Genomic DNA, 25,968 nt, shown 5'->3' with positions numbered 1-25,968 from the left:
TGAGAATTTTGAGGCTTTTACTTTTAACATGCATAATTGTATCGCTGTTTTGTTTTAATGCAATTCATTAAGAAAAACTCACCTCAATTCATACAAGTCAATTTTCCAAAGATATAAAATATACTTACAATACAATCATTTCTGAATTACATCACATGCTACGTACAGTATAAACAAAAATTGAATTTTATATGCATACTCTACGAAAGATAAAATCCAGTCATAATATACCAGCATATTCCTCAGCTTTTGGAGAGAAGTTGATTACATGTAACCTCCTGAACACAATATTCTAAGGAAGAATTCTATAACATTTCTTATTTATTGTAGCAATTTATAGTTAGAGTTATAGTCAAGAGTTTTACAGCACAGAAATAGGCCATTTAGTCCATGCCAATTTGATCTTCTGCCTATCTACACGTGGGCAGTTTCCCTTCAAACCCCTCTCATCCATGTACCTATGTAAACGGCTCTCCAATGTTACAATTGAACTGTGTAAGTTTAACCTTAGCTTGTCCTCCCATCACTTATGGCTCACATTCTAGAAGCAAAACACAAATCTCATTAATTATTCAAATATTGTGAAGAATCAGATTCTGATACAAATGATTACCAATCTCTAGCCATAAAATTGGTAGTGAACTTCCAAGCACTTCTACACAGAAGAATAGTAGAGGTCTGAAAGTCTTTTGCAAAATGACGGTATTTCAGTTGTTAGATTTAAACCTAAAATTGATAAATCTTGATAATTTATGGGGTAATGGAGAACGTTTTGTCAGAAGATGTGCTTTGTGAGAGGACCAAGTTATGACTCTCCAGAATTCTCTAATTCTCTGATTCTTTACTCCTCTGTGCTCACTTAAGATCTTCCTTAAAGCACAATTCCATTTCCGATTTTAGAAATTCATCCTGATATTTTATAGCTTCCTGTCACCACTTGATAGTGGTTGTACTAAAGCTGTTATATAAAGAGAAACTGTTGTCAGAGTGCAATATCCTGCCACCAGTAGTGGTAAAAACTCAGATACAATTACATCATTTAAAGGGCAGTGGGCAGGTGATTGGGTAGGAAGGATAATGAAGGAGACAGATCCAATGCAGGCCAGAAGAATTAATGTTTCCACACTGAACAATTTGCAATGGTTCAACATTTATATTTCTGCTCATAAAATTTCAGAATTTTGAATAGGCCACTTAGGTATAAAACTTCTTAAACTCATTATCCTCAAGGAGAATACTTTACACCTTTTATTACCCACCCATCATGATTTGGTGTTGTACAAATGCTCAAGTAACAATACACAACACACATTTTTCAGGGGAGTCAAATGCAATGAAAGTATACCTCACTACTTCACTTCTTTTAACCATGGAAATGGCAAAACCAAGACTTTAAAAAAAAGGGGACATAGGAAGTATTCTACTGGTAGGGAGTCTAGACCTAGACAATATTATTTAAAGGCTGAGTCAGGTGTTATAAAAGTGAAGTTGAGCCCTTTTGCAGAGTGGTGGAGATGGCCTGGAACTCCTTCAGTTACAAACAGTAAGTGACACTGTGCAACTGTATACACTTGGGGACAGACAGGACTTACACTATCTTCACTGAAAATAATTGCTCACAGCTCAATACTTAGTTCTCCATCTTGTGCTGCTCTGCATTAACCATTCCTCAGGCTTCTGCCGTTAATCAGCATTCAAAGTGAGTGCTTCCTACTCTATTCATCATCATCAGACCCAAATGAAAGCAAACTGCTGTTCTTCACTTGCTTAGATTTATTTCCCGAACTTTTAGATTCTGTTTGGTCACCAGCATCTTCCTTCTTCTTTTTGCTTGATGTGGTGAACATTCCTGTGACTTTATTATCCAAGGATCGCTTTGAAGGCTTCCGAAACACAATCTTGCCACCATCTGGCTGTAAGTTTTCAGCTGAAGCACAGAATAATTCAAAGTTTTTCAGTAAGAAAAATAATGCTTAAAACAGTAAATATATGTATTAACATTCTACTATACCATAGAGTCCCGAGCAATCCAACTCTATGTGGTCAGTCATTTGGGACTGTGATGAAAAAAAAATTCTTTCACTTTGAAAGTAATGAATTATTGGAGGCTGTAGATGTTTGGTCATTGTATGTAGGGTAGCGATAAATGGACCCTGAGGAAATCACTAGATCTGGGGATCAAGGGAATGTGCATAAAGTAGGACAGTGTGATTAGTTTGAACGGTCAAACAGGTTTAAGGCTTGTATTGTCTACAAAGACAGAAGAGCCTGAATCTTTGTAGCCTCTTTATTGGCCTTAAGATGTTCCATAGTGCTTTATAGCAAGTAAATACCCTTGTAGTGTGGTCATTGTCATAACATGGGGAACATCTCTTTGTAATATATTCCTATTCCTTCTAAATTTTGTGCAGTACTGCCAATAGAGCATCCTGTAAGTAACTAATTATTTGGAAATGTTCTCTACTTAGCAGCTTATTGGTAAAGCTTTTGATAATTTTCAATTACTTCAATCCAGAAAGAGTAACTTCTGTAAACAACAGCCTCCACTTGTCCCACCACCTGGTGAGAACCAGATATTTGTTCTGTCCACTCACCACTCCCCACCTCAGGCTTGACTTGTTCCAGTTAGGTAGTCCACAGTTTTAATTTCTTCAGGCCAACAGGAGCATCAGGAGTGAGGTGGGGTCTCGGTCAAGAGGCAGTAGCACTACGTGCTACACTGCCATGCTGTGGCTGGCCCTGATTAGGAAGTGCACTGGAAACCTGGTTCGGAATTCAGCAGCACAGAAACAGGTTCGGTTTGTCCACACTGACCATGATGTCTACCTAAGCTAGTCCCATTCAGCACACACAAAATGCTGGTGGAACACAGCGGGCCAGGCAGTATCTATAGGGAGAAGCACTGTCAACGTTTCGGGTCGAGACCCTTCGTCAGGACTAACTGAAAGGAAAGATATTGATTTGAAAGTAGTGGGGGGAGGGGAAAATGCGAAATGATAGGAGAAGACCGGAGGGGGTGGGATGAAGCTAAGAGTTGGAAAGGTGATAGGCGTAAGTGATACAGAGCTGGAGAAGGGAAAGGATCATGGGACAGGAGGCCTCGGGAGAAAGAAGGTGGGGGGGGGGGGGAGCACCAGAGGGAGATGGAGAACAGGCAGGGTGATGGACAGAGTGAGAGAAAAAAAACAACTAAATACGTCAGGGATGGGGTAAGAAGGGGAGGAGGGGCATTAACAGAAGTTAGAGAAGTCAATGTTCATGCCATCAGATTGGAGGCTACCCAGCCGGTATATAAGGTGTTGTTCCTCCAACCTGAGTGTGGCTTCATCTTGACAGTAGAGGAGGCCATGGATAGACATATCATAATGGGAATGGGACATGGAATTAAAATGTGTGGCCACTGGGAGATCCTGCATTTTCTGGTGGACCGAGCGTAGGTGTTCAGCGAAACAGTCTCCCAGTCTGCTTCGGGTCTCACCAATGTATAAAAGGCCACACCGGGAGCACCGGACGCAGTATACCACACCAGCCGACTCACAGGCGAAGTGTCGCCTCACCTGGAAGGACTGTCTGGGGCCCTGAATGGTGGTGAGGGAGGAAGTGTAAGGGCAGGTGTAGCACTTGTTCCGTTTACAAGGATAAGTGCCAGGAGGGAGATCGGTGGGAAGGGATGGGGGGGGAAAGATGTGCTTGGTAGTGGGATCCCATTGGAGGTGGCAGAAGTTACGGAGAATTATACGTTGGACCTGGAGGCTGGTGGGGTGGTAGGTGAGGACAAGGGGAACCCTATCCTGAGTGGGGTGGCGGGCGGATGGGGTGAGGGCAGGTGTGTGGGAAATGGGAGAGATGCACGAGAGCAGAGTTGATGGTGGAAGAAGGGAAGCCCCTTTGTTTAAAAAAGGAAGACATCTCCTTTGTCCTGGAATGAAAAGCCTCATCCTGAGAGCAGACGCGGGCGCAGACGAAGGGATTGTGAGAAGGGGATAGCATTTTTGCAAGAGACTGGGTGGGAAGAGGAATAGTCCAGGTAGCTGTGAGAGTCTGTAGGCTTAGAGTAGATATCAGTAGATAGGCCGTCTCCAGAGATGGAGACAGAAAGATCAAGAAAGGGGAGGGAGGTGTCGGAAATGGACCAGGTAAATTTGAGGGCAGGGTGAAAGTTGGAGGCAAAGTTAATGAAGTCAACGAGCTCAGCATGCGTGCAGGAGGCAGCGCCAATGCAGTCGTCGATGTAGTGAAGGAAAAGAGGGGGAGATGGATACTCGTATAGACTTGGAACATGGACTGTTCCACAAAGCCAACAAAAAGGCAGGCATAACTGGGACCCATGCGGGTGCCCATGGCTACACCCTTGGTTTGGAGGAAGTGGGAGGTGCCAAAGGAGAAATTATTGAGAGTAAGAACTAATTCCGCTAGACGGAGAGTGGTGGTAGGGGGGAATTGGTTAGGTCTGGAATCCAAAAAGAAGCAAAGAGCTTTGAGACCGTCTTGGTGGGGGATGGCGGTATATAGGGACTGGACGTCCATGGTGAAAATAAGGCAGTGGGGGCCAGGGAACTTAAAATCATTGAAAAAATTCAAAGTGTGAGAAGTGTCACGAACGTAGGTGGGAAGAGATTGAACAAGGGGGGAATAAAACAGTGTCAAAGTATGCAGAAATGAGTTCCATGGGGCAGGAGCAAGCTGAGACAATAGGTCTACTTGGACAGGCAGGTTTGTGGATCTTGGGTAGGAGGTAGAAATGGGAAGTGTGGGGTGTGGGAACTATGAGGTTGGTGGCAGTGGATGGGAGATCCCCAGAGCTGATAAGGTTGGTGATGGTATAGGAGACAGTGGCCTGGTGCTCCTTAGTGGAGTCATGATCAAGGGGTAAATAAGAGCAGGTAACAGAGAGTTGTCGCTGTGCCTCGGCCAGGTAGAGGTCAGTATGCCAGACAACAACAGCTCCCCCCTTATCAACAGGTTTTATACTGAAGTTGGGATTGGTGCGGAGGGAGCGGAGAGCAGAGCGTTCGGAAGGAGTGAGGTTGGAATTGGAACAGGGTGTGGTGAAGTCAAGACGGTTGATGTCCCGTTGGCAATTAGCAATAAAGAGATCCAGAGCAGGGTGTCCATGAAGACGAGGAGGGTTGAAGACAGGAGAAGGGGTCATCGGTGGGGGTAGGAGAGTCCTTGTCAAAGAAGTAAGCTCGGAGACGGAGCCGGCGGAAGAAGAGTTCAGCGTCATGGCGTACGCGGAACTCACTGAGGTGTGGGCGAAGGGGGACAAAGCTGAGGCCTTTACTGAGAACAGAGCGCTCTGCCTCAGACAGTTGAAGGTCGGAAGGAATGGTAAAGACCCGGCACGGATGAGAGATGGGATCAGAGGGGGGAGGGAGGCTGGTGGTGTCAGTGGAGAGGGAAGGGTTGGGGTGAGAGGAAGATGGAGCCTCTGAGGGCCCAGGAGCTGACGATGGGATCTGAGGGAGAGGGGATTGCAGTAGTGGTGGGGGGAGGGGAGACGGGAGTCACAATCACAGCATGTGAAGACCCGGCCTGGAGTTCAAGGCTGGAGTCGCAGTCGGTGGTTGCGCAATCGGGTTGAAGCTGTTCGTGGTTGTTGGAACCCGCGTTCATGGTGCTGGAGTCCGGGTTTTGAATATGCCCTGGGTTTCTGGGGCAGCCAAGATCTACGGCCGGGGCCAATCCATGGCTGTCCTATTCATTTGTGTTTTGCTCAAATATCTTTAAGTCTTCCCTATCTATGTATGTACCTATCTGATTGCCTTTTAAATGTAATTGTACCTGCTATAGCTTCCTCTGGCAGTTCACTGCACATACATATCAACTCCTGTGCAAAAACCTGCCCCCCAGATCCCCTTTAAATCTCATCTGAAATCTATATGCTTTAGTTTTACTTTGGGAGAAGTGTGCCGATGCAGTAACTCGTCATCGCGCAAAGCTGCTGAGAAGATTTAAAAAGAGAGGAATTTCAGCGGGACACGAGGCAATCTGCAGATGCTGGAAATTCAAATATCACACACAAAATGCTGGTGGAACACAGCAGGCCAGGCAGCATCTATAGGGAGAAGCGCTGTCGACGTTTCGGGCCGAGACCCTTCGTCAGGACTAACTGAAAGGAAAGATAGTAAGAGATTTGAAAGTAGTGGAGGAGGGGGAAATGCGAAATGATAGGAGAAGACTGGAGGGGGTGGGGTGAAGCTAAGAGCTGGAAAGGTGATTAGCAAAAGGGATACAGAGCTGGTGAAGGGAAAGGATCATGGGACGGGAGGGAAGCCTTGGGAGAAAAAAAGGTGGAGGGGAGCACCAGAGGGAGATGGAGAACAGGCAGAGTGAGAGAGAAAAAGAACAAACAACTAAATATTGTCAGGGATGGGAAAAGAAGGGGAGGAGGGACATTAACGGAAGTTAGGGAAGTCGATGTTCATGCCATCAGGTAGTCCATGTTCCAAGCCTATACGGGCATCCGTTTCCCCCCCCCTTTTCCTTCGCTACATCGACGACTGCATTGGCGCTGCCTCCTGCACGCTTGCTGAGCTCGTTGACTTCATTAACTTTGCCTCCAACTTTCACCCTGCCCTCAAATTTACCTGGTCCATTTCCGACACCTCCCTCCCCTTTCTTGATCTCTCTGTCTTCATCTCTGGAGACTGCCTATCTACTGATATCTACTATAAGCCTACAGACTCTCACAGCTACCTGGACTATTCCTCTTCCCACCCAGTCTCTTGCAAAAATGCCACCCCCTTCTCACAATCCCTTCGTCTGCGCCGCATCTGCTCTCAGGATGAGGCTTTTCATTCCAGGACAAAGGAGATGTCTTCCTTTTTTAAACAAAGGGGCTTCCCTTCTTCCACCATCAACTCTGCTCTCAAATGCATCTCTCCCATTTCCTGCACATCTGCCCTCACCCCATCCGCCCGCCACCCCACTCGGGATAGGGTTCCCTTTGTCCTCACCTACCACCCCACCAGCCTCTAGGTTCAACGTATAATTCTTCGTAACTTCCGCCACCTCCAACGGGATCCCACTACCAAGCACATCTTTACCTCCCCACCTTTCTGCTTTCCGCAGGGATCGCTCCCTACGCGACTCCCTTGTCCACTTGTCCCCCCCATCCCTTCCCACCAATCTCCCTCCTGGCACTTATCCTTGTAAGCGGAACAAGTGCTACACCTGCCCTTACACTTCCTCCCTCACCACCATTCAGGGCCCCAGACAGTCCTTCCAGGTGAGGCGACACTTCACTTGTGAGTTGGCTGGTGTGGTATACTGCATCCGGTGCTCCCGGTGTGGCCTTTTATATATTGGTGAGACCCGACGCAGACTGGGAGACTGTTTCGCTGAACACCTACGCTCGGTCCGCCAGAGAGAGCAGGATCTCCCAGTGGCCACACATTTTAATTCCACATCCCATTCCCATTCTGATATGTCTACCCATGGCCTCCTCTACTGTCTAGATGAAGCCACACTCAGGTTGGAGGAACAACACCTTATATACCGGCTGGGTAGCCTCCAACCTGATGGCATGAACATTGACTTCTCTAACTTCTGTTAATGCCCATCCCCTTCTTACCCCATCCCTGACATATTTAGTTTTTTTTTCCCCCTCCCCTTTTCTCTTTCTCTCTCTACCCATCACTCTGCCTGTTCTCCATCTCCCTCTGGTGCTCCCCTCCCACTTTCTTTCTCCCTAGGCCTCCCGTCCCACGATCATTTCCCTTCTCCAGCTCTGTATCCCTTTTGCTAATCACCTTTCCGGCTCTCAGCTTCACTCCACCCCCTCCGGTCTTCTCCTATCATTTCACATTTCCCCCTCCCACTCCTGCTTTCAAATCTCTTACTATCTTTCCCTTCAGTTAGTCCTGACGAAGGGTCTCGGCCCGAAACGTCAACAGCAATTTCAGCGGGAGATTCAGTTGGGAGAAGTGTGAAGATGCAGCAGCTCATCATCACACAAGGTTGCCGAGGAAGTTCCAGAATAAAAGGGAGACATTGTCTAGTGGAGCATTCGCCGAAGGAGCTTGAGACAGAACAACGGGGCTTTGCTGAGGTGAGGTCAGGAAGTAAGTTACTTCCGTATATCTCTTTTTTCCTGTAACTTAAGAATAGTAGGTATGACTGCAAAGCCAATTTTATGCTCTGGGTGTCAGATGTGGGATAGGAAGACTTCCAGCCTTCCTGATGGCCACAGGAGCTAGGTGCATTAAGCTGCAGCTCCTTAGAGACCAAGTTAGGGAACTAGGGCTGCAGCTTGATGACTTTTGGCTTATTAGGGAAAGTGAAGAGGTGATTGATAGGAGCTACAGGCAGGCAGTCACACCAGGGCCACAGGAGCCAGAGAAGTGGGTGATTGTCAGGAGAGGGAAGGGAGAGCGTCAGGTGGTGGAGAGCACCACTGTGGCTGTCCCCCTTAACAATAAGTACTCCATTTTGTGTACTGTTGGGGGGTGTACTGTGGGAAGCAACAGTGACCCTGCCTCTGGCACTGAGTCTGTCCCCGTGCTGCAGAAGGGTGGGGAACAGAAGAGGGTGGCAGCAGTTACAGGGGATTCTATAGTTATGGGGATAGATAGATGAATCTGTGCACGCAGAGAGGAAACACGAATGGTAGCACGGATGTTTCTGAATGTGTCCACAATATGCTTAAATGCTTAAGCAGCTAGAGGTCGTGGTACATATTGGTACCAATGATACAGGTAGAAAAAGGGTGGCCACCAACCTCCAATTTACTCTAAACCTACATTCATCCCTATTTCATTCTTCCCAAATTCAAAACAACTCCAAGATTCCACAACACAAACTCAGAGCAATTTACAGCAGACAGTAATCCAACCAACCTTCACATTTTGGGGCACAAGACAACTCCAGTGTGCTCAGGGATTACCCTTGTGGACACAGGAAGAACTCCACACTGACAGCAAAGAAATCAGGATCAAACCTGGAGCTGTGAAGCAGCAGTTCTACTAGCTGTGCTACAATACTGCACTATAGCCGGCTGAAGCTCTTCTCATCATTACTGCGCTGAAAGATTTTGGGTATCTTACTCTAAACTCTTTAATATTCAGGAAGAACCCATAAATAAGTATGCCTGATGTTGTTTTATGTGAAGGAAGAGAAATGGGTGCAGTTACTGTTACAAGAGAGAAGGTGCTCAAAAAACTGAAAGACCTAAAGGTACATAAGTTACCTAGACCAGAGGAACTGCACCCCAGGGTTCTGAACGAGGTAGTGTTAAGAGATTGTGGTGGAATTAGAAATGATCTTTCAAAAATCATTGGACTCTGGTATGGTACCAGAGGACTGGAAAATAGCAAATGCTACTCCACTCTTTAAGAAAGGAGGTAGGTAGCAAAAAGGAAATTATAGACCAGTTAGCGTGCCCTCAGTGGTTGGGAAGATGTTGGAGACAATTGTTAAGGCTGAGGTGATGGAGTACCTGGTGACACGGGACAAGATAATACAAAGTCCGCATAGTTTCCTTTAGGGAAAATCCTGTCTGATGAGCCTGTTGGAATTCTTTGAGGCGATTACAAGTAGAATAGATAAAGGAAATATAGTGGATGTTGTATATTTGGACTTTTAGAAGGCCTTTGACAAGGTGCCACACATGAGGCTGCTTACCAAGTTAAGGGCCCATGGTATTACAGGAAAGTTACTAACATGGTTAGAGCATTGACTGATTGGTAGGAGGCAGCGAGTGGGAATAAAAGGATCCTTTTCTGGTTGACTGTGACTAGTGGGGTTCTGCAGGGGTTGGTGTTGGGACCACTTCATTTTATGCTTTATATAAATGATTTGCAATAGATGGCTTTCTGGCCAAGTTTGCAGATGATATGAAGATTGGTGGAGGGGCAGGTACTGTTGAGAAAATGGGTAGAATGCAGAAGGACTCAGACAGATTAGGAGAGCGGGCAAGAAAGTGGCAAATGAAATACGATGTTGGAAAATGCAGTCATGCACTTTGGTAGAAGAAATAAATGTGTGGATTATTTCCAAAACAGGGAGAAAATCCGGGAATCCAAGATGCAAAGGGACTTGGGAGTCCTTGTACAGAACACCCTGAAGATTAACTTGCAGGTTGAGTCGGTGGTGAGGGAGGCAAATGCCATGTTAGCATTCATCTCAAGAGGTCTGGAATACAAGAGCAAGGATGTGATGCTGAGGCTTTATAAGGCCCTGGTGAAGCCTCACCTTGAGTATTGAGCCCCCCATCTAAGAAAAGATGTGCTGGCATTGGACAGGGTCCAAAGGAGGTTCACAAGGATGATTCCAGGAATGGAAGGGTTATCATATGAGGAACATTTGATGGCTCTGGGTCTGCGCTCGCTGGAATTCAGAAGGATTGGGGGGGGGGGGGGGGTTCTCATTGAAATCTTTTTTAAGTTGAAAGGCCGAGACAGAGTAGATGTGGAAAGGGTGTTTCCCATGGTGGGAGAGTCTAGGACAAGAGGGCACAGTGTCAGGATAGAGGGGAGCCCTTTCAAAACAGAGATGCAGAGAAATTTCTTTAGCCAAAGGGTGGTGAATTTATGGAATTTGTTGCCACATGCAGCTGTGGAGGCAGAGATTGATAGGTTATTGACTGGACATGGCATTAAAGGTTGTAGTGAAAAGGCTGGGAACTGGGGTTGAGAAGGAGATTATAAAAGGATCAGCCATGATTGAATGGCAGAGCAGACTTGATGGGCCAGATGGCCTAATTCTGCTCTTATGTCTTATAGTTTAAGTTATGTCTTCCCAACTTGAATGAGTTTTTGACAAAGTGACGAGAGAAACTGATGAAGGTAGAGCAGAGGATGTTGTCAATATGTGGGGCATATTATCCAGTGAATAGAAAATTAAAACCAGAGGGAAGATCTGCTTTTAAACAATGCCACAAATCAATATATGGTATACAAAAATTCTGAGAACTTCATTCTATAGATATGCTATGTATGCTCACAAGAAAGTGAATTTCAGGGCTGCTTATGGTGACATACAGTTGCAAGAAAATGTTTGTGAACCCTTTGCAATTACCTGGTCTTCTGCATTAATTACTAATAAAATGTGCTTTCATCTTCACCGAAGTCACAATAACAGACAAACAACCTAAACTAATACACTCAAAAAAGTATGAGACTCTTTGGGGTAATGCCTTCTGCAGTCTGGAGTCATGTGTTCCAAACAATGAAATGAGATTGGAGGTGTGGTTTGTACAGGTGCCCCACCCTATAAAAAAGATACACAAAGTCAGGTTACTGACAGCTCCTCTCAAGATAGATCTGTTTATGCACATCGTGATCAAAATGACTTTCAGAGGACCTTAGAAGAATTGTAGAGATACATCAAGCTGGAAAAGGCTACAAGAGCATTTCTAAAGACCTGAGTGTTCATCAGTCCACAGCAAGAGAAACTGTCTACAAATGGAGGAAATCCAGTACCACTGCTACTCTCCCTGGGAGGGGCATCCTGCAACGATCACATTGAGAGCCCAATGTGCAATGCTGAAGGAGGTGAAAAGGGTAAAAGGCCTGTTGAGATCTCTAGAACTTGCTAAAGTCTCTGTTCATGTGTCCACTATAAGTAAAGCACTGAAGAAGAACGGTTTCATGGAAGGACACCAGGAAACTGCCGCTCTCCAAAAAAAACACTGCTGCACGTCTCAAGTTTGCAAAAGACCAGCTGGATGTTCAGGACAATGTTCTGTGGACAGATGAGACAAAAATTGAAACTTCTGGCAGAAATGCACACCACTATGTTTGGAAGAAAAAGGGCACTTCACACCTCATCCCAAATGTGAAGCATGAATGAGCATCATAATGTGGGGCTGCTTTGCTGCCTCAGAGTCTGGATAGCTTGCAATCACTGAGGGAACAATGAATTCAAAATTATATCAAGGCATTTTATAGGAGAATGTCAAGATAGCAGTCTGTCACCTGAAGCTTAATAATTGGATGATACAACAAGACAATGACCTGAAACACTAGAGTAAATCAACAACAGAATGGTTTAAAAAGATGAAAATTCGTGTTTTTGAATAGCCAAGTCAGAGTCCAGACATTATGCCAATTGAGATGCTGTGGCATGACCTGAAAAGGGCTGTTCATAGTATCCCAAAAATATTGATGAATATTGAGAAATGGTCTAAAACTCTCTTTGTAAGTCTGATCAGCGACTACAGGAAACATTTGGTGAGGGTTATTGCTGCTAAAGGAGATTCTACCATTTATTAAATTTAAGGGCTCACGTACTTTTTCTAGCCTGGACTGTGGATAATAAAGCAATGTGTTCAACAAAGACATGGAAAGTACAATTGTTTGTGTGTTATTAGCTTAGGCAGATTGTATTTGTCTATTAACGTGACTTAGATGAAGATCAGACCGCACTTTATGAGTCATTAATGCAGAAAACTAGGTAATTGCAAAGGGTTGCCTGGATTAGGGAGCATGCATTATGAGAATAGGTTGAGTGAACTCGGCCTTTTCTCCTTGAAGCGGCAGAGTATGAGAGGTAACCTGATAGAGGTGTACAAGATGATGAGAGGTATTGATCATGTGGATAGTCAGAGGCTTTTTCCCAGGGCTGAAATGGCTAGCATGAGAGGGCACAGTTTTAAAGTGCTTGGAAGTAGGTACAGAGGAGATGTTAGGGGTAAGTTTTTTTATGCAGAGAGTGGTGAGTGCGGGGAATGGGTTGCCAGCAATGGTGATGCAGGCGGATACAATAGGGTCTTTTAAGAGGTTCCTGGATAGGTACATGGAGCTTAGAAAAACAGAGGGCTATGGGTAACCCTGGGTAATCTCTAAAGTAAGTACATGTTTGGCACAGCATTGTGGTGCCGAAGGGCCTGTATTGTGCTGTAGGTTTTCAAGGCTTTTATGTTTCTAACTGTAAGTGTAATTATGAAGAAAGCATGGGAGTGTCTCTACTTCCTTCCGAATTTGTGAAGATTCGGCATGACATCTAAAGCTTTTACAAACTTCTATAGATGTGTGGTGGAGAGTATATTGATTGGCTGCATCACAGCCTGGTATGGGAACACCAATACCCTTAAAATCCTACAAAAAGTAGTGCATACAGCTAGTCCATATTGGGTAAAGCCTTCCCCACCACAGAGTGTTGTTGCGGGAAAGCGGTATCCATCATCAGGGATGCCCACCACCCAGATTATGCTCTCTTCTCACTGCTGCCTTCAGGAAGAAGGTACAGGAGCCTCAAGACTCAGACCACCAGGTTCAGGAACATTAGGCTTTTGAACCAAAATAGACAGCTTCACTTGCCCCATTACTGAACTGTTCCCACAATCTACGGACTCTCTTTCAAGGACTCTCCAGGTCATTATTTATTTATTGACTGATTGAGATATAGCACAGTACAGCCCTGCGAGTTACTCCGCCCAGCAGTCCCCCGATTTAACCCTAGATAGTCATGGGATAATTTACAATGACCAATTAATCTATCAACTGGTATGTGTTTGGACTGTGAGAGGAAACTAGAGTACCTTGAGGAAACCCACATAGTCACGGGGAGAACAGATAAACTGCTTTGAGGCAGCACTGGGAATTGTACTGAACCACCTGTACTGTAAAGCGGTCATTGTGATATCCACTACGGTACCGTACCGCCCGGCTGGTGACGACTTTCATTGATTCTATTCTGGTTATTGGACTTATTGAGTATGCCCGCAAGAAAATGAAAATCACTGTAGTATCTGGTGACATACATGTACCTTGATAATAAATTTACTTTGAACTTTAGACACGAGTATTAGTGGGGGTTGAGTAATCATGGGTAAATCTTAAATGATAAATATGAGCTAATTATTACAGCATCAGTTTCTATAATGAGCACTGGCTGAAGTATTAGTTTCTGCAATACTACTGCAAGAAATGTGTGAGAACACTGGATACAGCAAGGATAAAGACGAGACAACAATCCAGCTTTGACAATGAGGATCTGAGCTGCGGAAGTAGCCGTGCCTCTAGCCAAGTCCGTTACAGGGGTTGGTATCTACCCAGCAACGTAGAAAGATGCATTCTATTTGCAAAAGGCAAGACCACCTAATCCATCCAATTACTAACAATCTATTCTCTTATCATTAGCAAAATAATGGAGGCTGTCAATGATGCTGAGTTTACGCGCACTCATTTGCTTGTAACCTGCTCAATCTGGGTTTTGCTGCAATCACTTTGTTTTCGACTTCATTACAGTCTTGGCCAAAAAATCTACTAAAGAGCACCAAGCCTGAGGTGAGATGAGATCAATTGTTCTTGATGTTAAAGCGATATTTGACCGAGTATGGCATCAGTGTACCCTGAAGTCAAGTCAATCGTGTGTTAAAAGGCCGTAAAAAAAACTCTACTGGTTAAGTAAAATATAGCTCAAACTGAGGAGCTGAAATTATTTCTCACAGGATGAAGGGTCCTGAACCTGAAATATTAACTGCTTTTCTCCATTTTATATCATCATTATAAAGATTAATATGTGGCTGAGAGGATGGTGCAGGAGGGAGGGCTTCAGGTTTGTAGATAATTGGGCTTTGTTCCAGGGAAGGTGGGATCTGTTCCGAAGGGACGGTTTACACCTGAACTGGAGCGGTACTAACATTCTTGCAGGGAAGTTTGCTAGTGCTTCTTGGGGGGGGTTTAAACTAAATTTGCAGGGGGCGGGGATCCAGAATGTGAGGGAGGATAGTGAGAGGAAGAATAAAGGACAGGTGGGGACTACACAGTTCTGGAATATTAAGTGTGTAGTAGAGAAAGGTGAGGCGGAACGAGTGATAAGGAGGACTCATGTACAGAGGGATGGTCTGACGGAACATGGAGTTAAATGTGTTGAAAGAATAAGTAAATTTAGGAAGGACAACAAAATTCTAGGGGCGTATAGCCCGATGGGAGTTCAGGGAGCTGGGTTAAGCACAATAGGCAGCGATTCAAACAGAGAGAGGAGAAATGGGTTAAAAATTCTATATCTGAATGCACGGTGTCAGAAATAAGGCGGATGAGCTTGAAGCCCAGGAGCGAATGGGTAACTATGATGTTGTTGGGATAACGGAGACATGGCTGCAGGGAGATCAGACCTGGGAAATGAATGTGCAAGGGTATACGTGCTATCGTAGGGACAGAAATGTGGGCAGAGGGGGTGGGGTGTCCCTGTTGGTGAGGAATGAGATTCAGCCCTTTGCAAGGGGGGACATAGGGTCAGGAGAAGTAGAGTCTGTGTGGATAGAACTGAGGAACAGTAAGGGCAAAAGGACCCAAATGGGTGTTGTCTACAGGCCACCAAACAGTAGCATGGATAGTGGGTGCAAGTTGAATAGGGAGTTAACATTGGCATGTGGCAAAGGTAATGTTGCAGTAGTTATGGGGGATTTCAACATGCAGGTGAACTGGGAGAATCAGGTTGGTGCTGGACCACAGGATAGGGAGTTTGTAGAGACCTATGGGATGCATTCTTGGAACAGCTTGTACGAGAGCCGACCAGGGACAAGACTATTCTGGATTTAGTGTTATGTGATGAACAGGATTTGATAAGCGATCTCGCAGTAAAGGAGCCATTAGGAGGTAGTGATCACAATATGATAAGCTTTCATCTGCAATTTGAGAAGGATAAAGGCAGCTCGGAGGTGTCAGTGTTGCAGATGAACAGGGGGAACTATGGAGCCATGAGGGAGGAGCTGGCCAAAGTTGACTGGACGGATAGCCTAGCAGAAAAGACAGTGGAACAGCAATGGCAGATATTCTTGGGAATAATGCACAAGTTGCAAAATCAGTTCATCCCCCAGAGAAGGAAGGATTCAAAGGGGGGAAAGGGGCCACAATGGTTGTCAAAGGAAGTCAGAGATTGCATAGCATTAAAAAAAAGGAAATATGACAGAGCTAAGGTGAGTGGGAGGACAGATGATTGGGAAGTTTTTAAGGAACAACAGAACTTAACTAAAAAGACAATACGGGGAGAAAAAAATGAGGTACTAACACAAGCTAGCCAGGAATATAAAGGAAGATAGCAAAAGCTTTGTTAGGTATGTGAAGAGAAAGAAGATAGTTAAGAACAATGTTGGACCCTTGAAGAATGAATTGGGTGAAATTATTATGGGAAACAGAGAAATGGCAGAAGAATTTAATGAGTACCTTAGATCTGTTTTCACAACGGAAGACACAAGCAATCTCCCAGATGTATGGATGGGCCAAGGACATAGGGTAACAGAGGAAATGAATCGGATTGACATTCGGAAGGAAATGGTGATGAGAAGACTGATGGGACTGAAGGCTGACAAATCCCCAGATCCAGATGGTCTGCACCCTAGGGTACTAAAGGAGGTGGCCCTGGAAATTGCGGATGCACTGGTTTTCCAATGAGTTTTCCAAACTCATTTTCCAATGTTCCTTAGATTCAGGATCAGTTCCTGAGGATTGGAGAATGGCTAATGTTATCCCACTTTTTAAGAAAGGAGGGAGGGAGAAAACAGAGAACTATCGACCTGTCAGCCTGACATCAGTGGTGTGGAAAGATGCTAGAGTCCATTATTAAGGATGAAATAGTGGCATATCTAGATAGCAGTGATAGGATTGGGCCGAGCCAACATGGATTTACCAAGGGTAAATCATTCTTGACTAATCTGTTGGAGTTTTTCGAGGATGTAACCAGGAAGTTAGACGGGGGAGATCCAGTGGATGTAGTGTACCTCGATTTTCAGAAGGCATTTGATAAGGTCCCACACAGAAGATTGGTGGGTAAAATCAAAGCTCAGGGCATCGGGGGGGAAGGCATTGACATGGATAGAAAACTGGTTGGCAGATAGAAAGCAAAGGGTAGCGGTGAATGGGTGTTTCTCGGAATGGCAGGTGGTGACTAGTGGGGTGCCACAGGGCTCGGTATTGGGACCACAGCTGTCTACCATTTACGTTAACGATTTGGATGAAGGCATAAAAAATAACATCAACAAATTTGCTGATGATACTAAGCTGGGTGGCAGTGTGACATGTGATGAGGATGTTAGGAGAATTCAGGGTGACTTGGATAGGCTGGGTGAGTGGGCAGATACTTGGCAGATGGCGTTTAATGTGAATAAGTGTGAGGTTATCCACTTTGGGAGTAAGAACAGGAAGGCAGATTATTATCTGAATGGTGTAGAGTTGGGTAAGGGAGAAATACAAAGAGATCTCAGAGTCCTTGTTCATCAGTCACTGAAGGTGAATGAACAAGCGCAGCAGGCAGTGAAGAAGGCTAATGGAATGTTGGCCTTTATTACAAAGGGAATTGAGTACAAGAGCAAGGAAATCCTCTTGCATTTGTACAGAGCCCTGGTGAGACCACACCTGGAATATTGTCTACAGTTTTGGTCTCCAGGGTTAAGGAAGGACATCCTGGCTATAGAAGAAGTGCAGCGTAGATTCACGAGGTTAATTCCTGGGATGTCTGGACTGTCTTACGCAGAGAGGTTAGAGAGACTGGGCTTGTACACGCTGGAATTAAGGAGATTGAGAGGGGATCTGATTGAAACATATAAGATTATTAAGGGATTGGACAAGATAGAGGCAGGAAATATGTTCCAGATGCTGGGAGAGTCCAGTACCAGAGGGCATGGTTTGAGAATAAGGGGTAGGTCATTTAGGACAGATTTAAGGAAAAACTTCTTCTCCCAGAGAGTTGTGGGGGTCTGGAATGCACTGCCTCGGAAGGTAGTGGAGGCCAATTCTCTGGATGCTTTCAAGAAGGAGCTAGATAGGTATCTTATGGATAAGGGAATCAAGGGATATGGGGACAAGGCAGGAACCGGGTATTGATAGTACTTGATCAGCCATGATCTCAAAATGGCGGTGCAGGCTCGAAGGGCCGAATGGTCTACTTCTGCACCTATTGTCTATTGTCTATCATTTCAGATTTTCCACGTTTTTTAAAATTTCTACACAACAGATGGCAGCTGTGGTCAATGGAGGCCGACCATCTCAGATCACTACAGGAGTTTTTCAGGGCAGTGACCCAAATACACCCTTTTTCAGCTGCTTCAACAGTGACCTTCCTACCATCACCAAGTAAAGAGAGATGATTTCCCAAAGTTCAATTCCATTTAGGACTCAATAAATAAAACTGCACACAGCCACATTCAGCAAGACCAAGACAAGCTGATTTGGAAATAGAAGAACCAAGCAATGACCTTATCCACCGTGAGAGCCCCGACTTCATCAGCATTACAGTCATTGAGTCCCCATCTACATCGAGGTCAACGTGCACCAGAAATTTGACTGTGTCCTTCACAGAAACATTGTGGAGGCAAAGGCAGGTATGAGACTGAATATTCTACAGCAAGTTACTCATCTCCTGACACTCCCAGGCATAGGATGGGAGCATGATGAAATATTCATCATTTGCCCAGTTGATTGGAAGAGCAGCCCACCCTAACCACTAACCTGAACATTTTTTTCCTCCATCATCAGACCATAGTGGCTGTTTATTGCACCATCAACAAATACTTCCCTGATCTCTGTCCACCCACAACACATGCCACCAAGAAGGACAAAGGCAGCAGGTGCTTGGGAACACCATACTCAGTCATATGCTGTCCTAACAGGATAACATATTGTTGGTTCTTTATCACGGTAGAGAGTTTAGTGAGGGAAGCCAGTATTGAAAGCACTGCATTAGTCAGATCTGGATAAGGGCTTCAGCAGAAATGTGTTAAAACGAGGAAGACACTGGGCAATGTTACGTTAATGAAATAGCCAATGTCACTGATGGGTACATTTTCTGAATGTCAAATGACAACAGTGTTACAAATGGTTCGGTTAAGTTTCAGATATTTGCCAGGGCTAGAAGCTGATGTGCAAATTAGTTGCTGAATGAAGCTACGAAAGAAAATGTAGTGAATGACTCATTTTAAATCGCAGCAAGAGGTGGAGAGGGAAGTGGTAAGAGAAGCTCGGAGAGAAGCTGTTTTTCTTTTTAACTGATCGGGGCAAAGAGGCGTGTGACGTAGCGCGCCAAAGGTTTAAAAGAAAGACCGCCATATACAGCGGCCATCGTCGGAGTGGACTGAGGCAGAGTGGGTTGGCTTTGGCTCAATCAGGTTTCGGCGAGAACAGACAGAGGTGAGGTTTGAACGGGGCACGGCTGCGCAAGCACGTGGAAGTGATCAGCGGGGGAATTTAAAAAGCGAGCAGAGGCTGAGTACGAGCTTCACTCCAGGTGAGGTAAAGCTGAGCAAGCTCTTTTAATTAATCTAATTAATGTAGGTAATGGAGTAATTAAGTAGGTAATGGAGGCAGCAGTTAGGGCAGTTGAGTGCTCCGTTTGCAGTACGTGGGAAGTCAGGGCGAGCACAATTGTCCCTGATGACTACACCTGTAATAGGTGCGTCCAGCTGCAGCTCCTGACAAACCGTGGTAGGGAATTGGAGCTGGAGCTGGATGAACTTCAGATCATTCGGGAGGCAGAGGCAGAAATAGACAGGAGTTTCAGGGAGATATTCACCCCTAGGAGTCAGGAGACAGGTATTTGGGTGACTGTCAGGAGAGGGAAGGGGAATAGACAGGAAGAGCAGAGCACCCCTGTGGCTGTTCCCATCAACAATAAGTATACTGTTTTGGATACTGTTGGTGGGGATGACCTACCAGGGAAAAGTTGCAGTGGTTGCATCTCTAGCACCGAGACTTGACCCTCAGCTCAGGAGGGAAAAGAGGAGAGCAGTAGTGATAGGGAATTCAATAGGAGGTTCTGTGGAAGAGATCGAGAATCCCAGATGGTCTGTTGCCTCCCTGGTGCCAGGGTCTGCGAAATCCCGGATCAAGTTCTCAGTATTCTCGAGAGGGAGGGTGAGCAGCCTGATGTCGTGGTCCATGTAGGGACCAGTGACGTGGGTGGGAAGAGTGAGGAGGTCCTGAAAGGTGAGTTTAGAGAGCTAGGTGCCAAGTTAAAGGACAGGACCTCCAGGATAGCAATCTCAGGATTGCTACCAGTGCCACGTGCAGGTGGGTTTAGAAATAGTAAGATAGTGCAGATCAACTCGTGGCTGAAGACATGGTGCAGGAGGGAGGGCTTCAGATTTATAGATAATTGGGCAGTTTTCCAGGGAAGGTGGGACCTGTTCCGGCAGGACAGTTTACATCTGAACTGCAGGGGGACAAATATTCTTGCAGGTAGATTTGCTAGAGAGGCTCCAATGGATTTAAACTAGATACAAGAGGGGGAGGGGAACCAGAGTGTAGGAACAGATGTATAGGAGAAGGAAGAAAAAGACAGTAAAGTTGGAGACAAACAGAGAGGAGGAGGTGGAGAATTTCTTAACTGCATTTATTTTAATGCTAGGAACATTGTAAGAAAGATGGATGAGCTTAAAGCATGGATTGATACCTGGAAATATGATGTTGTAGCTAGTAGTGAAACGTGGTTATAGGAGGGGTGTGATTGGCAACTAAATATTCCTGGATTTCGTTGCTTCAGATGTGATGGAATCTGAAGGACAAGAGGGGGAGGTATTGCGTTGCTTGTCAGAGAAAATATTACAGCGGTACTCTGGCAGGATAGATTAGAGGGGTCATCTAGGGAGGCTATTTGGGTGGAATTGAGGAATGGGAAAGGTGTAGTAACACTTATAGGGGTGTATTATGACCAGCTAATGGGGAGTAAGAATTGGGAGGAGCAAATTTGCAAGGAGATAGCAGATATTTGTAGTAAGCACAGGGTTGTGATTGTCAGAGATTTTAATTTTCCACACATAGACTAGGAAGCCCATACTGTAAAAGCGATGGATGGTTTGGAGTTTGTAATATGTGTGCAGGATAGTTTTTTGCAGTAATACATAGAGGTACTGACTATAGAAAGGGTAGTGTTGGATCTTCTGTTAGGGAATGAAATAGGTCAGGTGACGGAGGTATGTGTTGGGGAGTACTTCGGGTCCAGTGATCACAATAGCATTAGTTTCAATATAATTATGGAGAAGAATAGGACTAGACCCAGGGTTAAGTTTTTTTATTGGAGAAGGGCTAACTTTGAGGAGATGCCAAAGGATTTGGAAGGAGAAAATTGGGACAATTTGTTTTATGGGAAGGATGTAATAGAGAAATGGAGGTCATTTAAAGGTGAAATTTTGAGGGTACAGAATCTTTATGTTCCTGTTAGGTTAAAAGTTTGAGAGAGCCATGGTTTTCAAGGGATATTGGAAAGTTGGTTAGGAAAAAGAGAGAGATCTACAATAAATATAGGCAGCATGGAGTAAATGAGGTGCTCGAGGAATATAAGAAGACTCTTAAGAAAGAAATTAGAAAAGCTAAAAGAAGATACGAGGTTGCTTTGGCAAGTAAGGTGAAAATAAATCCGAAGGGTTTCTACAGTTATATTAATAGCAAAAGGATAGTGAGGGATAAAATTAGTCCCTTAGAGAATCAGAGTGGACAGCTATGTGTGGAGCTGAAAGAGATGGGGGAGATTTTGAACAAATTCTTTTCTTCAGTATTCACTAAGGAGAAGGATATTGAACTGTGTAAGGTAAGGGAAGCAAGTAGGGAAGTTATGGAAACTATGACGATTAAAGAGGAGGAAGTACTGGTGCTTTTAAGGAATATAAAAGTGGATAAATCTCCAGATCCTGACAGGATATTCCCTAGGACCTTGAGGGAAGTTAATGTGGAAATAGCAGGGGCTCTGACAGAAACATTTCAAATGTCATTAGAAACGAGGATGGCGCTGGAGGATTGGCGTATTGTTCATATGGTTCCATTGTTTAAAAAGGGTTCTAAAAGTAAACCTAGCAATTATAGGGCTGTCAGTTTGACGTCAGTAGTGGGTAAATTAATGGAATGTATTCTTAGAGATAGTATATATAATTATCTGGATAGACAGGGTCTGATTAGGATCAGTCAACATGGATTTGTGTCTGGAAGGCCATGTTTGACAAATCTTATTGAATTTTTTGAAGAAGTTACAAGGAAAGTTGACGAGGGTAAAGTAGTGGATGTTGTCTATATGGTCTACAGTAAGGCCTTTGACAAGTTTCTACACAGAAGGTTAGTTAGGAAGGTTCAATCGTTAGGTATTAATATTGAAGTAGTAAAATGGATTCACCAGTGGCTGGATGGGAGATGCCAGAGAGTAGTGGTGGATAACTGTTTGTCAGGTTGGGAGCCAGTGACTAGTGGTAGAGTGGTAGAGGCAGGTTCAGTATAGTCATTTAAGGTAAAATTGGACAGGTATATGGACAGGAAAGGAATGGAGGGTTATGGGCTGAGTGCAGGTAGGTGGGACTAGGTGAGAGTAAACATTTGGCACGGACTAGAAGGGCCGAGATGGCCTGTTTCCGTGCTGTAATTGTTATATGGTTATTCCAGGATCAAGTATACTTACATTTCTCTGAACTTTCGGTGTTCTGTTTGAACTTTGCTGCTTCTTCAGCAGTCAGGTCTCCTTGACGGAGCACTACTACTTGTGGCTGCTCATCTTCTTCATCGCTTGGCCCACTGTCACTGTCAACTGGAGCAACTTGCTGCTTCTGAAAGACCGATGTAAAACATCCCATGGCATTACACGGAAGAAGATGACATCTACTTCTCAACCAAAGCCACCAAGACATCTTTGTCCACTTTCACGTTGATTCTTAAGGGATCATGCAGTTTGCAGACTGTCCATCACAATTCTTGGCTTACAATGATGCCCCTATCTCAGAAGCACAAACTTCAGACACAGTTATAATGCCAGAAAGCACACTGAGGTATCAAAGTCAGAGATTAATTCAGTTCTCTTGAAATGAATGTTATCATTGCATTGGCCTTCTGTAACACCAACTCAACCTGCACGTTAATCTCTGGGAAATCCTGCACAAGAAGTCCCTTGCACGTCTGATTTTTAAATAGTCTACACCTTTATTCTAATCATAAACAAGACAATTCGACCATAACTGCTGGTACAGTACACATTAAAAACAAGATGTTTCTTAGGACCATGGTGCTGCATGAAACAATACAAAAACTACACTGAACTACATAAAACAACACAAAAAACAACACCAGACTACAGACCTACCTAGGACTGCATAAAGTGCAAAAAACAGAGCAGACATTACAATAAATAATAAACAAGACAATAGGCACAGTAGAGGGCAGTAGGTTGGTGTCAGTACATTCAATTAGGCTCATAAGGCAAGACCTCCCTTTCACAAAGCCGTGCTGACTACTCTTAATCATATTATATCTCTCCAAATGTTCATAAATCCTGCCTCTCAGGATCCTCTCCATCAACTTACCAACCACTGAGGTAAGACTCACTGGTCTATAATTTCCTGGGCTATCTCTACTCCTTTTCTTGAATAAAGGAACAACATCCACAACCCTCCAATCCTCTGGAACATCTCTGTCCCCATTGATGATCATCGCCAGAGGTTCAGCAATCTCCTCCCTCACCTCCCACAGTAGCCCGGGGAACATTTCGTCTGGTCCCAGCGACTTAAGCAACCTAATGCTTTCCAAAAGCTCCAGCAAATCCTCTTTCTTAATATCTGAACGCTCCAGCTTTTCAGTCTGGTGAAAGTCATCACTACAATCACTAAGAGCCTTTTCCAAAGTGAATACTTAAGTATTCATTAAGTACCTCTGCTATTTTCCTCTGGTTCCATACACACTTTCCCACTGTCACATTTGATAGGTCCTATTCTTTCACATCTTATTCTCTTGCTCTTCACATTCTTGCAGAATGCCTTGTGGTTTTCCTTAATCCTGCTCGTCAAGGCCTTCTCATAGCCCCTTCTGGCTCTCCTAATTTCCTTCTTAAGCTCCTTCCTAGTATCCTTATAATCTTCTAGATCTCTAACATTACCTCACTCTCTGAACCTTTTGTAAGCTTTTCTTTTCTTCTTGACTAGATTTATTACAGCCTTTGTACACCACAGTTCCTGTGCCCTACCATAACTTCCCTGTCTCATTGGAACATACCTATACAGAAATCTACACAAATATCCCGAATATTTGCCACATTTCTTTCGTACTTTTCCCTGAGAACATGTTTCCAATTTAAGCTTCCAATTTCCTGCCCGATAGCCTCATAATTCCCCTTACTCCAATTTAAAGCTGTTCTAACTTGTCTGTTCCTCTCTCTCCAATGCTACTGTAAAGGAGACAGAATTATGATCACTATCTCCAAAATGCTCTCCCACTAAGAGATCTGACACCTGACCAGGTTCATTTCCCAATACCAGATCAAGTACAGCCTCTCCTCTTGTAGGCTTATCTACATACTGGTTCAAAAATCGGAGGTGCAGAGAGACTTTGAAGTCTTCGTACAAGACTCCCTGGTTAACTTACAGGTTGATTCTGTGGCAAAGGTGCCATTTAAAATGTTGGCATTTATTTCAAGGGGAATAGAATATAAAAGCAAGGAGATAATGCTGAGGCTTTTATAAGACACTAGTCAGGCTGCACTTGGAGCATTGTCAACAGTTTTTTGCCCCTTATCTCAAAAAGGATGTACTGTCATTGAAGACTGTCCTGAGGAGGTTCATGAGGATGATTCCAGAAATGAAGGAGTTAACATCTGAGAAGTGTTTGGTTCTGTTCTCACTGTTATTTCAAAGAATGTGGGTGGATCTTATTGAATCCTGCTGAATGTTGAAAGGACTAGATAAAGTAGATGTGGAAAGAATGTTTCCTATGGTAGAGGTATCCAGAACTAGTGGGCACAGCAAAATTGAGGGTTAATCTTTTAGAAGAGGTGAGGAGGAATTTTTTTTTAAAACAGAGAGTAATGAATCGTGGAATGCTCTGCCACAGACAGCAGTGGAGGCCAAGTCCATGGGTATATTCAAGGTGGAAGTTGATAAGTTTCCTGATCGGTCTGGGCATCGAAGGATATGGCGAGAAGGCAGGTGTATGGAGTTGAGTGGGATCTATGATCAGCCATGGTGGAATAGCAGAGAAGACTGAATGGCCTAATTCTGCTCCTATGTCTTATGGATGTCCTTTGTCACCTGTCCACATCGCTGGCCTTTAAACATGAAGTGATGGCCTGACCTCTTAACTCCTCCACATTCCTGCCCCTAAACCATAACCTTAATTTTAAGACCCCTCATCACTGTCCCTAAATCCTAACGTGGCCAAAACTCAGTAAGTCACAGAAACCAGCCACCCCTCCATGGATTCAGTACCTAGTTCTCCCTTCCTCAGGAAGCAGCCACTGTAAACAAAAATCCCTCAAACTGTTGTCCCTATCAGAGAAAATGTTATAAAAAATCAAGATCAAGGACAGTTTCTAGTCTGCTTTTATAAGACCACCCAACTTCAATAAGATGGACACCCGACCTCCCAATCTCCTTTGTCCCGTCCTTTAACCAGACTGTCTACCTACAATGCACTTTGTCTGAAACCGCTATCGCTTTCCCTTGTACTACCTCAATGTACTGATATGATAATCTATATGGAGACGTGAAAAGAGTTCACTGTGCTCAGCACACCTATCAAAACCGATTTAGAGGTCATAGATAGGGTTAATGTCGGCAATATTTTCCCAGGGTTGGAGACACGAGAACTAGGTTTAGGTAAGAGGGGAGAGATTTAATAGGAACCTGAGGGACATTTTCACCGAAAGGATTGAGCAGTAAGTACAGCTGCCAGAGCAACGCAGACAAAATGCTGGAGGAACTCAGCAGGCCAGGCCAGGCAGCATCCATGGCAAAAAGTCCAGAGGAGGTTTCGGTACTCTCTGCCAGCATTTTGTGTGTGTTGCTCCTTCTCTCTTGTTGATGGCTGCCACAGGAAGTGGCTGAGGCCGGTGGTTACAAACATGGGGAGGGGAGGGGAGGGGAGGGGCTCAGGCCGGACCCACCTTGGTGTCCACGGTCGGTCCTGGCGAATAGCCAACACCCTCCTTGAACCTGCGGATGAAGGCAGGCTCCGGCTTCACGAACGACACGTTATTCTTTCGGTTCATGTCGCGGCCTCCCTCCCACTGCCTTTGTGTCACGTGCAGCGGGCCGGCGGCCATCTTTGTGACGTCACCAAGATGGCT

General features: G+C 44.7%; 1 protein-coding gene across 1 annotated transcript; it reads right to left on the bottom strand.

The window, feature by feature from the left end:
• Positions 1-25,968, bottom strand: kiaa1143 (KIAA1143 ortholog). The gene is made up of 3 exons (XM_059945707.1): positions 25,786-25,968; positions 22,321-22,465; positions 1-1,927 (listed from the first exon to the last, which is right to left on the bottom strand). Exons 1-3 carry the CDS (start codon positions 25,942-25,944, stop codon positions 1,716-1,718), a joined length of 516 nt encoding a protein of 171 aa, XP_059801690.1. The 5' UTR covers positions 25,945-25,968; the 3' UTR covers positions 1-1,715.

The sequence above is a fragment of the Hypanus sabinus genome, chromosome 20 (assembly GCF_030144855.1).
Source record: "Hypanus sabinus isolate sHypSab1 chromosome 20, sHypSab1.hap1, whole genome shotgun sequence".
In the NCBI taxonomy this organism is placed as follows: Eukaryota; Metazoa; Chordata; class Chondrichthyes; order Myliobatiformes; family Dasyatidae; genus Hypanus; species Hypanus sabinus.
Note: the sequence above shows the minus strand (reverse complement) of the source record. Positions and strands in the feature narration are given on the sequence as shown.